The sequence below is a fragment of the Gekko japonicus genome, unplaced genomic scaffold, assembly GCF_001447785.1.
Source record: "Gekko japonicus isolate JY-2015 unplaced genomic scaffold, Gekko_japonicus_V1.1 scaffold52, whole genome shotgun sequence".
NCBI lineage: Eukaryota > Metazoa > Chordata > Lepidosauria > Squamata > Gekkonidae > Gekko > Gekko japonicus.
Window position 1 is genome coordinate 1,895,460 of NW_015168653.1, and position 16,311 is coordinate 1,911,770.

Genomic DNA, 16,311 nt, shown 5'->3' on the forward strand with positions numbered 1-16,311 from the left:
AGTCGAGTCCGACTCTAGGGTTGCGGTGCTCATCTCCGTTTCAAAGCCGAAGAGCCAGCGCTGTCCGAAGACGTTTCCGTGGTCATGTGGCCAGCATGACTAAACACCATGGCGCACGGAGCGCTGTTACCTTCCCACCGAAGTGGTACCTATTTATCTACTTGCAATTTCTTCCTTTCGAACTGCTAGGTTGGCAGGAGCTGGAACTAGAAACGGGAGCTCACTCTGTCATGAGGCAACTCAGGTCTTGAACTGCTGAACTGCTGACCTTCCACAGCCTGCAGTTCAGCGTCTTGACCACTTGAGCCACTGCAGCTCCCCATATGCTACTCTTTCACTATTACAGAGCCTAACTAGCTGAGGAAGAGCTTTCCAAACAACTCACCTCTGGAGTCCCTGAAGTCCACGTGATTTGGTGGATAATGTTTACAGAGCCTTTCCATTATCTGCTTGTAGTGCATAAGCCGGTGCAGAGGCCTGAGCAGGAAGGTATTGAGGGGTAAGTAACAAACTTTCTGCATCTCGAAGTCCCTGCATAAAGTCTCCAACTTGCGGGAGTTCTTGATCCCGTTCTCTAGCTCAATCAGAACCTCGCTGTGCTTCCGCAGATGGATTGTCAGTTGCTTGAGAGAAGCAAAGAGATAAAGAAGATGAATGTACATCGGAAAATGAAGGCTTGCATCCAGACAATTCCACAGACTCAAGGATTTCAAACCATGGAGCACCATTTTCCCACCTGCCCCCTCTCACGGCAGCTTTAAATGCTCCCCAGAACCCTGTTCTTGGAGGAGAGCGACTCCCAGGAACAGAATTTTGGAGTTGTCGCAGGAGGGGAGGAGCCAGGAAAATCATGCCGTGGTCCTTGTGCTCAGGAAGATATTAGCCTGGATCCAACACATTAGCAAATCAAATTGCATACAGGATTGAAAAGGCATGGGACTGCATTGCTACAATACTAAATGCCAATTCCTGTAGGATGCAATAATTATTAACTCAGGATATCTGACCCACGATACCTTCCCGGAATGCCTTCTCCCAAATGAACATTCCCTCGGGAAATCTGATGAAGATCTATCTTGGATCTGTCTGTCTTCAAGAGGTTTGGTTTCAGACAACAAACAAGGAGCAGTACCAGGGAGCCAGTTTGGTGTCGTGGTTAGGAGCGCGGACTCTAATCTGGGAGAACTGGGTTTGATTCCCCACCCCTTCACATGCAGCTGCTGGGTGACCTTGGGCAAGCCACAGTTCTCTCAGAGCTGTTCTCGCAAGAGGAGTTCTCTCACTCAGCCCCACCTACCTCACAGGCTGTCTGTTGTGGGGAAGGGAAAGGAAGGAGATTGTAAGCCGCTCTGAGACTTCGAGTGAAGGGCGGGGTATAAATCCAATCTCCGCCTCCTCTTCTACCTGCTCAACAGTGACACCTTCCCTAAGGACCCTGCCTCACCTCTCCGGGGTCCACAAGGTTCAAGAGTCTGCATGCTTTTAAGGGAGGCTATGCTGCTTATCAACACTGGTGCCACATACTTCTGGCTGCTGGTGTGAAGATGTCTTATGGATTTGGTTCAACAGATGGGGACAATAAGCTTTTAAATGTTATGCCTGTCATGGTGAAATGCTCAACAACAGCCTCCATATGGGGCTGGTAATGTTCAAAATAGCTTAGAGCCAACTGTATGCAAAAGCGATAGCTTTTGGGTCAAGAGGATGGAGAGCTGGGAGTGCTGTGGGGACAGGATCCCCCCCCCACAGGTTCCTTAAAACAAGTCCAGACCAATGTTCCCTCTAAGCCGTGGAGTCTCGTGAGCAAAAATTCTACTTTGTGAGCGACTGGCATTAAAGTTGTGAGCAGGTGATTTGGCTGCTGCATAGATTAGTTTGCTCTGGAGCCCTCCTTCCTGAGCGGAGACAGAAATGTGTGAGCTGGAGGCTAAAAAACTGTGAGCTGGCTCACACTAACTCAGCTTAGAGGGAACACTGGTCCAGACTGAATTTGGCCCCATCAGCTCTCATCCAATCAGCTTCCACCTAACTTGGGCCAGCAGACCAACCTCATCCACATTCTTGCAGGACCCAGGTCAGAGGTACAAATAATGGTGGGTACTTTCATTTTAATATTTACTTTGATTTTTAAAATAGTTATTTGCTGCTCAGAGAGTACTTAAGAACAACAGTTCAAAAACCAGCTTTACAGTTTAAAATCCAGTAAAAGCGACCAAGACTGTGGTCACAGATACTAAATAATCCACTTTCAATGCACTTTCCAACTGGATTTTGTCAGTTCACACAGTAAAATGTTCACATTTTCCCTATGAAGAAAGGTTAAAACGCTTGGGGCTCTTTAGCTTGGAGAAACGACGGCTGAGGGGTGACATGACTGAGGTTTATAAAATTATGCATGGGATAGAGGAGGTAGAGAAAGAAGTACTTTTCACCCTTTCTCACAGTACAAGAACTCGTGGGCACTCAATGAAATTGCTGAGCAGTCGGGTTAGAACGGATAAAAGGAAGTACATCTTCACCCAAAGAGTGATTAACACATGGGATTCACTGCCACAGGAGGTGGTGGCAGCTCCAAGCATGGACAGCTTCAAGAGGGAATTAGACAAGCATATGGAGCAGAAGTCCATCAGTGGCTATTAGCCACAAGGTATAGATAGGAACTCTCAGTCTGGGGCAAGTGATGCTCTGTATTCTTGGTGCTTGGGGGGGGGGGGCAACAGTGGGAGGGCTTCTAGTGTCCTGGCCCCACTGCTGGACCTCCTGATGGCACCTGGTATTTTTGGCCACTGTGTGACAGAGTGTTGGACTAGATGGGCCATTGGCCTGATCCAACATTGGCTTCTTTTATGTTCTTGTGTTCTTAAAATCCAGTTGGAAAGTGCACTGAAAGTGGATAGAAAGTGGAATATTTAGTCTGTGTGACCACAGCCCAAGTCTGCCTAATCCGAAATCCTTATCCACAATTCAACAAAGCCATCAAAGCATTTCCTCATTACAGCAGTGCTCAGCATTATTATCCAAAGAGCTTCTTTTAAAAAATCATGCCTCACAGGCCTTCCTTGAAGCGACTGGGGTTGATGGAAAGGAGCTGATAGCCTGCATCTCGAGAAAAGTTAAACCTGTGATGCCATATAGAAAAATCCAGGTGCAAAGCTGGGGATCCTGTCCTACCTGCAGGAAACAGCTCAGTTTACTGCTGTTTTCGTGGCATGCATTTTAATATTCTATGGCAGAAAGGTGACCTAAAAATGAAGTTGTGGACACACAAAATCCAGATGTTTGCAAGTGCAGAAATTTTCCTTTGACCAACCGTGCAGAAATTTATTGGCTAGCTTCTGCTCCGGTGCACAAATAAAGCAGAGACTACATTGTAAGAAGGAACACATGCCTGAGAGCGCAACCCAGTGGTTCCATCCGACCTACCCCACAGATAAAAGGCAATTCATACCTTCATACTCTGAATGTTCTTCAGCATAAGGTCCCCAATTCTTTGGTAATCTCCTTTCAGATGGGCATTCGATCGCCCTTCCCTGACAACAACAGAATAATCTATGTTAGTCAGGCATTATAACTCAAAGAGAATACAGATTTTATATTGCAAAGAAACCTTATTTCTCCATGCTGCCTTTTGGAGTGAATCTTCTTAATGGGCTGTTAATTTGCTCATGAAGTACATCTTTCATTCGCAATGGCTGCACTTATAAGGACGCTAAGGCCATGAACTTTGCAAGGCTATTAAATGTTGAGGACAAAAGGGCAAAGAAAGCAACATTCTGCACAGATTTAAATACCCCCCCCCAATCCATTGGCTTCAGCAGGCATCAAATAAGCTTAAATTCAAACATATAACTTCAGTATTTCAAGATTGGAAGACAATGCTAACCACTCTTAACTGACATGTCAAATGTACCGAAAACAATTAACATCTGCAGAAAAAAAAACACAGTTGCACTTACCTGTAACCGTTGTTCATGGAGTTGTCTTCTGTGCAGACACACACTGGGACTGCTGCTAGGCAGGCCAACTGTGGAAAGATTCTTTTCAAGCTATAAAGTCACTACAAGGTACCCTTCCCCCTTCCAGAGCCATTGTGAGCTGTTTCCCCGCCCAAACGGTCACATGGTTCGGAGGGGAGGGAGCCCATCCCCTCAGTTCTGCCAGAGCTGCTGTGAACAGCAACACGGTCGAACAACCACAACAACAACACTGTAATACTCAATTTTTCGGCGATGAAGAATCAAAGCGAGCTGAAGAAAAGGACCTGCTCCAACGACAGCGAAGAAGGAACTGAAGGGATGGGTGCCCTCCCCTTCGAACCATGTGACCGTTTTGGGGGGAATGGCTCACAGTGGGCTCTGGAAGGGAGAAGGGTGCTGTCTGGTGACTTTTTAGCTTGAAAAGAAACTTCCTGCGGTTGGCCTGCCTCGCTGCAGTCCCAAGGTGTGCCTGCACAGAAGACCAAAGATGAAACACCAGTTTGCAGATCAGTTTGCAGACCACAATAAAACTACCCCAGTGCTAGACCAGTGACATTAAAAAAACAAACAAAAGAGTCTTTTTCTTTGTACAAAACACTCCTGTCACAAACGGAGGCTGCAGTTCCTCTTAAAAGTTATTTATCATGCAGTATGGGAGTGTTCAAGAAATAGACACCTCCCACAGCTTCCTTGGGCATACAAAACAAGTTGTGTAGTTCTTTAGATCCTGGCAGATTTCTGTTTTCACTCGTTTTAAAAGAGGCCTACTTTCAAACAAGCAGGAGTGTAGAGCAAGCTGTGTTTCCTCCTTAATCCACATGGCTTAAACTAGAAAATAAGACCGTTCCGGCAGTCCTCATTAGTGAAGATATACTAATTTGCATATAGCATCCTTACTACATACCCTCTTGTGTATTATTTTCTACTTGGAGAAGCACAAGAGGAGGAATTAATCTCCCAAACAGAAGAAACTACAGAATTATCTCAACACGGCAGTAACATTAGAAAAAAAACATAAACAAGAAGTGATAGTGCTAAACGGCTTTGTGTTCCCTTTCAAGCAGACCAGAAGACTGTGTCATACGTTGCCTCGTAATTACATCTCAGAATACAACATCTTCCTGCTTTTATCCTCAAGCACACCCAGAACCAAGCAAGCAGAACAAAGTAATAAAATACATTCCTGAAATGAACAGGCAAGACCTGTGTTACAGAGATGGTCATCTTGTGTGCATGCTACATTTTAATGTGACAAATTTGTCATGAGGGTTCAGTCTACTGTGAAGCTCATAAAAACACTGAATGGCTGTCTGCAGCAGTAGAGGCGATTCCTAAGGAAAGCATCCTTAAACTCTCACGGGGATTTGATCCTACGGATTTGCTCCTCCAATGGTAGTGCCTTCTTCCAGTGCAAGGTGCCTTCCCCTGATGTAAGAGGTCCTTCCACTAGCGGAACAGCCTCTTGCATCCAAGGAAGACACCTTGTGCTGGAGAAAGGCGCTACCATTAGCAGAACACATCCATAGAAGTCAACCCTCAGACTGTGTGTGTGTTCTTTTTAAAAGGGCCATGAGGCTGAATACAAATCAGCCTCTGTCCTTCTTCTCAATACGTGTAGACTGCATGTCTCTCCAGCTAAAAACACCGATGTTTAGAGGACATTTGTTTCACGAGCTTCTTCTTTTAGCAGTCTTAAGAGTCATGCCATACACTATTTTCTTTCTGTGTTCGCATTAAAAGGTAAGGCACACATACCTCAAAGGCATATCTGCAAGCATACGCAGTGCACAGATATATGTGCTAGGGAGCTGCAAAACATCTGTCTCAACCGACACATCCTAATGAGTGGGTAAGATTAGCTGATGCCATGCAACTCCACAGCAAAGAAATCAGATATTGACTCTCTCTACTCAAAGACATTACTGCCAAGGACAATTTCCTTACAAGCAGAGATGTAAAATTTCTGAAAATTTTGAAGCCATTGGTGGGGGGAGAGGAGAGAGGTCAGTTTTGGGAAAAACTGAAATATATGCAACACTTACTTTTCTAGCAAACCTAAACTGCTTTTAACGATTTAATAACATAAAATGTGCCACTGAAAACTCAGTTATAAAACTGAACTATGTAGACACATTTATGGAATTTAATAGTAAAAATGTCTTAATTTTCTGTAAGAAAAATTACAAGTATACGCAGTACTTGATGAAGAGTTGCAAATTGCTGCACCTTATGCTAACATTGCACATGAATCTGAGAGGAAGGAAAAATAAAAGTTGAAAGCAGAAAAATTCTGTAGTAAACTAAAGAAAGGGCATTATTTGAACAGATACGGTCTCATAGAGCAACAATAGGTAGTGTTACCGGCGTGTTTGGAACTAAACATTATAATACTGAAAACAATGAACTCTTTAATAGTATTATTTATTAAACACATTATAACATATTAATTTTTGCTAAAATTATTTATATTTAAACAAAAACATTCTTGAAAATGTTGTATATGTGTACCATATAAGAGATGTTTTTCCCCCAGTGCTCCCCAAAATTTCCTAATTTTTTTCCATTGGAAAAATTAAGATAAACCTCAGACACTTACATGCTGTACATGTGGAATGAAAGAAATAATTGTATGAGAAGAGAAAATATTTAATAGGTAGTTTTTCAGTTCCCCCAAATTTCCCATTGGAAAAACTGAAAAATCCCTGACACTTTTCCATGAAACATATTTTGAATGTGAAAATCCTTGTCTTAAGAAGCCTTTTAAAGGTAAAGGTTCCCCTTGCTCAAAAGCTAGTCGAATCTGACTCTAGGGGGTGGTGCTCATCTCTGTTTCCAACCCGAAGAGCCAGCGCTGTCCGAAGATGTTTCCGTGGTCATGTGGCCGGTATGACTAAACACCGAGGCACACAAAACGCTGTTACCTTCCCACCGAAACGGTACCTATTTATCTACTTGCAATTTCTTGCTTTCAAACTGCTAGTTTGGTAGGAGCTGGGGCCAGACACGGGAGCTCACTCCATCACGTGGCATTAGGGTCTTGAACTGCTGAGCTACAGACCTTCTGGTCTGCAGCTCAGCATCTTAACCGCGGCCCCAAGAAGCCTTTTACTCAATTCTAAAAGAGAAAAGTCACAGGAGGGTGTTTTTTTTCAGTGCTTGCCCCAGATTTTCCCATTATTTTCATTGGAAAATAAAAGTCCTAGGGGAAAAGTTAAAAAATGCTGGAGCCCCCCCTGAATTTTTCAGGGTTTTCCTAGTCTTCACATCACTGCTTACAAGTGCATGTATTTTTTCATGCCCCTATTGACGGATACCCTACTGGAAGAGAAGAATCAAATGGCTCCCCACTCCCAAGCCAAAAGAATTTCCAAGGCTATAGAGCAGCAAGGGGAAGGATTAGATAAATGCTTCCTTTTCTTCACCCTTAAACAAAATCCAGTGTCCCATGGCTTGCTATGAGCCCATCATACCTTACAATAGTGCACTGTAACTCCTGTTATCATCCTGAAGCCAGAGGCCAATTTTGAAACTTCTAGCTTTATTTTACGGAAGAGTAACACTTCAGCAAATTGCATGGAACAGTTCAGCTGCTCTGCCACTGCAAACCCTAGAGCTTTACAACTATAATTCCACTCCCCCTCTTATTGGCATTTACATCTCCTGTGCTAATTTCATCACATCAGGGAAGCAGCGCAATAAAAACACCACATTGGGTTTTCTGCCAGGATGAAATTTCTTAGGCTGGCCTTGTGGAAGTTATATAATCAATATAGGGCCAGCCAGTAATAAGCGTGCTCTGATAAAACTGGAGTGAACATACTAATTACACTGTGGCCAGATAGAAGGGCATACGATAACAGATGGCCTACTGAATGCATGTATGAACGTGTAAGCACGATCCTGCACCCCAGAGAGAGCAAGATGAAGAAAGATTATAAACTTTTCTACCAAGAGTTATCTCTGTGCCTGATGCCCACTAACTCTGTTATGCTGTGACTCAACGGCAAGTCAATTGCTGCCAGGGCTATTTCATCCTGTGGCCTGCATACTCAGCACACAATTCAAATTCCCACTAAGAACAGACTATGTAACAGGCCCCTGGTGAAGTTGCTAGATCAGGGTGCCCAACGTGATGACCATAGGAACCACTGTGCCCACCAACAGCTTCTTGGTGCCCACCAAGTGTTCTTAGAAAGTGGGTGGGGCGGGGTGGGGCTTTTACACAGCAGGACTCCTGACACTGAAGATCTGATCGTCTGTGCAGATTAAAATGACATTGTTTCAGGGGCAGGTGCCACCACAGTGTTTGTTTTCTTCTCTCACCCCCTTTCCCAGTGTATTTTTTACTACCCTCTCCCTCCCCCGCACTTGGGCTCCGCCTCCTGCAGCAGCCATTTTGTGGTTGGCTCAGCCCCCTGTGGTGCCCATTTTGTATTTGTGCCCGCTACTCTGTGTCAGAATTCCAAAGGTGCCAAAAGGCTTAAAAAGGTTGGGGAGCTCTGTGCTAGATGCTAACATGTGGAAGCCACTCTCCAAGCACATTAGTTGTTTAAAGATGCACTGCTTTTAATATTCAAACAACCTAAAGATGACTTAAGGGTTTTAACTACAAGAAAACAGAAAACTTTCTTGCAAGAACCTGCAGAAATAACTGTCATGACACTGAATTATTGCATTCATGGCGTTTCCCCCGCTTAACTGTGGTTTTTCAAGAACTTAGTAGTGTTCATTTTCCTAACAGAAATATCACTTTTGTTGTGATGTGGAAATTGACTCCAGCATCCCCCCACCACCATATGTCAGGACACCTGATCCCCACTTGTTGCTATGTCTGATAGTAAGCCATCAGGCACCCATAAATCTTTACAAGAAAACGTGGCTTCCAAATACTGCAAGAAGTTTACAAAGGCAGAAGCATTCAAAGACCACCCTTGGTGATCAAAATCTCTCCGTTTCCCCAAGAGACTAATACAACTTCCAAATTCATTCTTCATTCTTCATAGTAATTTGCTTTAGAGATTAAATAAGCAAACCAGCATTTACTGTCCAGTAATCATACCTCTTCCCTGCAGTTTTTCCAAGGAGCCCAGAGCAGCCAAGTTCCCAGGTAGACAGCTGGTCTGCCCACCATGTTTTTCATCCTTCCCTTCTTTTCTAAGGACCCCCCAGTGGCATACGTGCATTTCTCCTCCCTGTTTTATTCTTACAACAACTCTGTCGGGGAGGTTTTGTGACTGGCCCAGAGTCACCCAAGCAAGATTCATGAATGAGTGAAGATTTGAACCTGGGCCCTTCTTGAGTCATGTCCTGACACTCTAGTGGCACCGCCTCCCATTCCAGCAAGGCTCAGGGTCATCTGAGGTGCTCTGAGCCCTTGGGGAAAGCCTGTATTTCTTTTGTTTTTTAGATCATACTCCTCAGCCCCATTGCTAACAACTTTTTGCTTGGGGGGGGGGGCAATGTTTTTCTCAGGGGGCCTGCCATTACATGTCTGTGTGGTACTGCCATGTTCACACTTCTAAATAATAACTAAATAAAAAATACAAGTGGTTTATTGCACAAAAATGTTTCAGGTTTATTATTACTGCAGTAATAGTCGACGTGATTGGGAACTAAATTTTTCTAAGAATGTATCCATATTGATTTGATTTGTGAGTGATTTCTCATAACCAAGCAGCACTAGACTGTAATTGATCTATATTCCTCACATATTATAGTCCTCACGTATGTATTCTCAACAAGAGGGACTATAAATCCTCTGTATATTAATGTGTTTTAGTGTATTTCTTTTTCAGAATAGTATACTGAATGCAAGGGATATTAGGATATCTGCTGAAATAACAGCATTTTTTGGAGGGGAAAGGTAGTGAAGTGTCCTCCACACCTGACAGGAGAGAATGAAGATTCCCAATCCCAGCCTACATTTTGAAGGGAAAGAAGCAGGCATCGGAGCAAGGGAAAGGGCAAAGGAACCGTTCTGTTCTAACCAACCCATGGTCATTTGAGCCAGTCTGGGGCAGTCAGTCCGGCCGGCCTATCTGTTGTTCTCAGGTGTGTTTGTGGGGAGTAAAGCTGAGGCTGGCAGTGGCCCCAGTCCGATGCTCCTTCAGGTAGGCAGGCTATAAAAAGAAAAGAAGAGGAAAGGTCTCTCTCCCGTCTATCCTGACAGTGGAGGGAGTCTTGTGGTTTATCTTCGAAACTTTGTTGTTGGGGAAGGCTGAACTCCATGCCAGGGGTGGGTGGGTCAAGTTTAAATACCATTCTGGATCGCTTCCTGCACCCAGCGAGCCCGAACCCCGGCCACCCCGACTCTTCTGCCTGCCGGCCTGCCACACTCACTCCTTGCGGTTCCGACCTCCCCGGCAAAGCAGCCAGACAGACCCGGACGAGAGGGCTGATGCGACAAACCCGGGCTGAGGAGAAGGGGAAGCGGACGACGGAACAAGCGGGAGCCGGCGAAGGCAAGCCAGCGAAGGCAGCGGTGTCGCCTCTCTCTCTCTCTCTGTGGGTGCGGGGGCCGGGGGGAGGGAGGGGGAGCAAGGATTGGGGAGGGGGGCCATTAAAATTGTGGAGGGCGGGCCCCTGGGCCCCGTGCTAGCTATGGGCCTGATACTCGTTTTATTCCTTTCATGTGATCTGAAACTGAGGGAAAGAAAGCCACCAATCTATAAAGAAAACAGCCCTTTCCCCCCTTTTCTGATATTGTTTAAGCCAATACACTCTGTTGTACTGTTCTTAGCCAATGCTAGCCTAGATTCCTAGGCTACTGGCTGTGAAAGGGAGGTGCAGCATAGTCAAAGTGATGAATTCCTTACGCTGCCTGCTTCCAGTGCCATTATATTAAGCTGTTGCTGGAGCCCGATGTTGGCTGTCTGGGATCCACAGTTCCTGTTTTTAACACAAGTAACATATTTATTTTAAAAACAGAGATCTGTGGACCTGTCAAGACAAGTCATGAGCCATACAGGAAGTTTCCTCGCCCCAAGGTCTTCATTCTCAATGGGGGAAAAAGGTGTAAACACTCAGCCCCAAAATAAATCCACTGCAATGTCGACAGGCTGAGGAAACACAACGCACAACAAAAATTGACAGTACGAGCCAAACTCTCAGATGAAAGGATGCCTCACAAGCAAATACAGGAAACCACTGAGTAATTTTTATGTGAAACAATGTAAGATGAGAAATGCCTCGAAGTCCATTCATGTCTTAGTCACATCTTTAGTGAAAGTCAAATGGTTTTGCACTCTCCTTGGGTTTACCAATCTATGACATTAAAATCAACCACATCCAGCATGATAAACCACAAGAGAATCAAGAGAGGAAACGGATGTTGCACTCTTCACACCCTTTAAACTATGATAGCATTCATTCATAACAACAGTAAGATTTTAGAGTAGAAATGAAAACTTAAGAAGTTCAGCAAGAGAAAGAAACTGGCTTGCAATACCGGATGGACTAAATGCGACTTGAGAAAACAACTAGTGAGGTCTGTTTACAAAATATGAACAAGAAGATAAATTAACACATCCCAGAGTCACCCGACATATCCGATATCTCATTATTTTTGCTTGGCTCAAAATTCCAGAGCAAGTGGATGAAAACTAGTGAAACATCTTTTGCTCCTAGACTGCCAGGGAAACCTATTATGTTAGAATAAGGGATTTACCAAGGAGAAATAGACCAGGATCAATCTTAGCACACCAGACTGCCTCAAGTGCAACATAAAACTCATGTCACAGCCCAGGGAAGCAGATCTGCCATGTGTAACTGACCTTGTTTGCAATGAAATTCTCCAGGATAGAGCTATAAAATGTTATGAGCCGTGGGGTTAATTTGTTCCCTTGGACAGGCACAGTTAGAAAACAACAAGCAAGGATTTGCAAATGCTACCTTCCCTGTCAAGTTTCTCGGTGGGCTCTTTACACTAAAGGGATTCAATAACTTTTGAAATGCTTGACCGTGACAAAAAAGGGCTGCTATCAAGTCAAAATAACACGCCACCTAAAAGAGATAGGCAGGAAATGACAGCCGCCACTTCTGGCATAGCAACACTGCCACCCTAAGCAGAGTTCAACTGAAGTCAGCGGGCTTAGAGGGGTAAAAGTCTGATTATGACTACACTGCAAGTAATTAGTGGAACACCAACAGGACTCAGCATTAATGAACAGTGATGCCCACTAAAGCGGCCCTTTGCATGGTCTACGGACGTGGCCAGCGAGGAATCATTCATTCAACAAAACGTGCATGGGGTCCCAGAGAACCCGTTCCCCAATCCTGCTCATAACTGACTGAGAAACTCTTCTTAACAGGAAGAAGAGAAGAAGAAGAGATTGGATTTATACCCCGCCCTTCACTACCCAAAGGTGTTTCAGAGCGGCTTACAAACTCCTTTCCCTTCCCCTCCCCACAACAGACATCCTGTGAGGTAGGCGGGGCTGAGAGAGCTCTGACAGAAACTGCTCTTTTTCAAGAACAGCTCTTATCAAAACTACGGCTTGCCCAAGGTCATCCAGCCAGGTGCAAGTGGAGGAGTGGGGAATCAAACCCGGTTCTCCCAGATTAGAGTCCGCGCACTTAACCACTACACCAAACTGGCTGAAGAGGTTGTGATGCTAAATTTAACCCCACTGACTAGGAATACCTAAAGAAACTCTGTTGCCCCTTCTGGGCAAAGACAACCCAACAAGTTATCCTGTTCTAAAGAAGGTCTTTGATCCGCTTTTCACAAATGTGGGCCCAACTGAAAATAAGTTTGATGGAGAGAGTGAATTTTTCTCAGCAATTACTAACTTCAAAGCTGGAGAACACCACGAAGAGTCAGTCTTTCGTTCCTTCCAAAACAAATGCAAGAAGTAGCCGGTGCCAAAAACAGGTCTTTTTCTTTTCTCCTGCCTCTTGTTCAAAAAGAAGAAACAGACTAAGCCATGTCCTGCCTCTGACTTGTCATTCCTACCCAGCTAAATATTGCTTGTTTCATTTGGTGGAGATAAAGCATGCTGGGAAACTTGTTTCTATTTGACTCTCGCGCATTATACGACTCTTCTGAACTTCACTAAAGGCCGAAGTAGAATTTTTTTTGAGCGTCACGCCTGGGTTCTTCTGACCAACCTCTTATACCATCAGCTACATATCACACTGCTAGGAAATCATTTCCAAATGGATTCTCAAATTGTTAATGAGCTGATTGGGTGGCCTGACCGGTGAAACACAGTACCTATACCACAAAGAAAGGAAGCTGCAAAATTTGTTACAAACCTCTAACTTCCACCTAAGAACCATTACAATTACATAACTCCGTGGAAGGAGTTTACCGGTTAGGTCCAGCGCAGGCGCAGAAAGCCCAATGTGTGGCCTGCACAGAGACCACGAAGAAGATCACACACTTCTGGATTCACACACTTCTGGATTCACAAACTGTGGCATTTCCCGTTTTAAAGGATTTTATGTAACAGGGAGCTACCAACACTGGGTTAGATTACACAAAACCATTCTTTACAATGAGACACAGAAAATTAATGCAACAGCCATGCATGCTTCCAATGGACAGCAGATATAGCTACTTCTAAAATCAGCGTGAAGGAATGGGAACTCTCCTTCCACAAGAACTCATCCGCCTGGTCCTCTGCATAGGAATCATTGCATATTGTGGACAATCACATTCGAGAGTGCTCCTGGGTCTCCCTTGTAGCCCTACAAGAACAATCCAGAACCACAACCAATATTCCCCCTGTAGCTTACATAAATGGGAGGACAAGCTCTTTTTCCAGGCAGGAGCCCCTGGAAAACTTCCAGGAGACTCAACTTTCCCTGAAATATAGTTTTGAAAATCACTGGCTTAGAATAAGTTCATTGTTTTCTGGCTGAAACTTTAAATATGGGCTTGGGTCTAAATGGGCCTTTTCAGCACTGCGCCGTGCATTATGCCCTTAGAAAGACTGCAAAAAGTGAATGCTTGGCAATCAGGTTACATCTGTCATACGAACATGCCAAGAAAAACTGAATCCATGTGCAGTTTTTATCTACAAACACTGCCAGAGCAGAGAACTATTGCTCAGGACTATGCGTCTTGGAAAGTGTTATTTCTGGGTAGATATTTAACAAAACTGAAGGTAGCTGGCATGCATATTAAGGCACGTTCTCTGAGAGTGATGGAGGGACCAAATCGCTCTTCAGGTTCTTGCAGCAGAACCAATCGTGATCTCATCAGGATTATCCCTCCAGTACATCAGAGGAGAATGTTGTTCCCCAGGTTTGAACTACACCCTCCTTCCTACCACTGGAGGACATATGGCTGCAGTTAATCTAAACTGTATGCCCTTGTCAATCAGCAGCTTTCCTCTGCTAATACTCAGAAGATCCTTTGCAGATCATGAGAGCTATCTAGTGGGGAAAACCAGTGATACCGTCTGATTCCTTTTCATCTAATTAAGGTAAAGGTAAAGGTTCCCTTGCTCGAAAGCCAGTCGAATCCGACTCTAGGGTTGCGGTGCTCATCTCCGTTTCAAAGCCGAAGAGCCAGCGCTGTCCGAAGACATTTCCGTGGTCATGTGGCCGGCATGACTAAACACCAAGGCGCACGGAACGCTGTTACCTTCCCACCGAAGTGGTACCTATTTATCTACTTGCAATAGACTCAACTTTCCCTGAAATATAGTTTTGAAAATCACTGGCTTAGAATAAGTTCATTGTTTTCTGGCTGAAACTTTAAATATGGGCTTGGGTCTAAATGGGCCTTTTCAGCACTGCGCCGTGCATTATGCCCTTAGAAAGACTGCAAAAAGTGAATGCTTGGCAATCAGGTTACATCTGTCATACGAACATGCCAAGAAAAACTGAATCCATGTGCAGTTTTTATCTACAAACACTGCCAGAGCAGAGAACTATTGCTCAGGACTATGCGTCTTGGAAAGTGTTATTTCTGGGTAGATATTTAACAAAACTGAAGGTAGCTGGCATGCATATTAAGGCACGTTCTCTGAGAGTGATGGAGGGACCAAATCGCTCTTCAGGTTCTTGCAGCAGAACCAATCGTGATCTCATCAGGATTATCCCTCCAGTACATCAGAGGAGAATGTTGTTCCCCAGGTTTGAACTACACCCTCCTTCCTACCACTGGAGGACATATGGCTGCAGTTAATCTAAACTGTATGCCCTTGTCAATCAGCAGCTTTCCTCTGCTAATACTCAGAAGATCCTTTGCAGATCATGAGAGCTATCTAGTGGGAAAAACCAGTGATACCGTCTGATTCCTTTTCATCTAATTGGTCACACTTAAATTTTGCGGAAAATGCAGCCGATAGGCATCCCTTTTAATTCTTATGTTAGAAGAATCCCAAGGTTTTAGATCCTTGAAACAGAGACTTCCGGATACTGAAAGAACAAACTCTCTCTTCCTTAGCAAGCAGGACATGCTCCCCTTTGGAGTTTGGTATCACGCCTGATTATGGAGCACTAGCAGCCTACTTTTCACACCTTACATCCCCTCAATTATGTTGAGCTTTTATTCTTGCAGGATTCAATGTCCTCCCATCAGCGGTTCTCTCTGGGAGATTTGCAGATGTCCCCTATCACAAAAGACTCTTGCTTATGCAGAGGTAGAAAGCCAGAATCAGTAGCCCATATTTACTCTATTGTGATTTCTGTGTTAGTGCGGGATTTTCAAATTAGTCCCCTCTCGCATAATTCCCATGGCTATTCTGATGAGAGCCTTGTTTTCCTTCTTCTGTTGGAACAGTGTCTCTATATTACCTATTCAGTAGCAAGGTATCTTCCAATTGTTACGAGGATTAGGGAGCATAAGGTTAAATCTTTTGATGGATGATTCGTTTTTCTGTAGGTTAAAAACTGCTTTTTCTGTTGTTTATGCTTATATGCCAATAAAGGTACTGACTGACTGAACAATGACACGGGCAAATGAAATTACATTTTGATATGAATCGGCCACACATGCATGCATCTTCCTCGTTTGTTCTACTGCAAAAAGGTTGGACAGTTTTGACATGAAGGTATGCACACACGCAAGGGACAAATGTGTTCAACTGTGAAGAAAGGTGCCAAAACCCTACTGGTGGGCTAATGAAGGATGTAGAGGGCAGGCAGGCCCGTAGCCAGGAATTTCTAACTCAGGGGGCATTTTTAATTTCTTGGGGGGCACTGGCTAATTCGATTAAAAGTAATTTAATCCTGGCTTCTCAGCCCTCCACCCGGCCATCAACTCTGCCTACCTTAAGCATGGAAATCTTGTGCCTGCGTGGTCGCCTTCCCCCAATGTAGAAAAGATGGTCCGGAAGTTGCTGCTGGGATGAGGGGGGGTGGGGGGGGGGCAAAGAACCGA

General features: G+C 44.4%; 1 protein-coding gene across 1 annotated transcript in view; it reads right to left on the reverse strand.

Annotated features, from left to right (window-relative positions):
* The window catches only part of FARP1 (FERM, ARH/RhoGEF and pleckstrin domain protein 1), a 121,683-nt gene that overhangs the window by 21,443 nt on the left and 83,929 nt on the right, over positions 1-16,311 (reverse strand). The window contains exons 20-21 of the mRNA XM_015415097.1: positions 3,449-3,530; positions 386-623 (exon numbers count right to left, since the gene is read on the reverse strand). Of these exons, the coding sequence (XP_015270583.1) occupies positions 386-623; positions 3,449-3,530 (320 nt within the window). The remainder of the gene's footprint in view (positions 1-385; positions 624-3,448; positions 3,531-16,311) is intronic.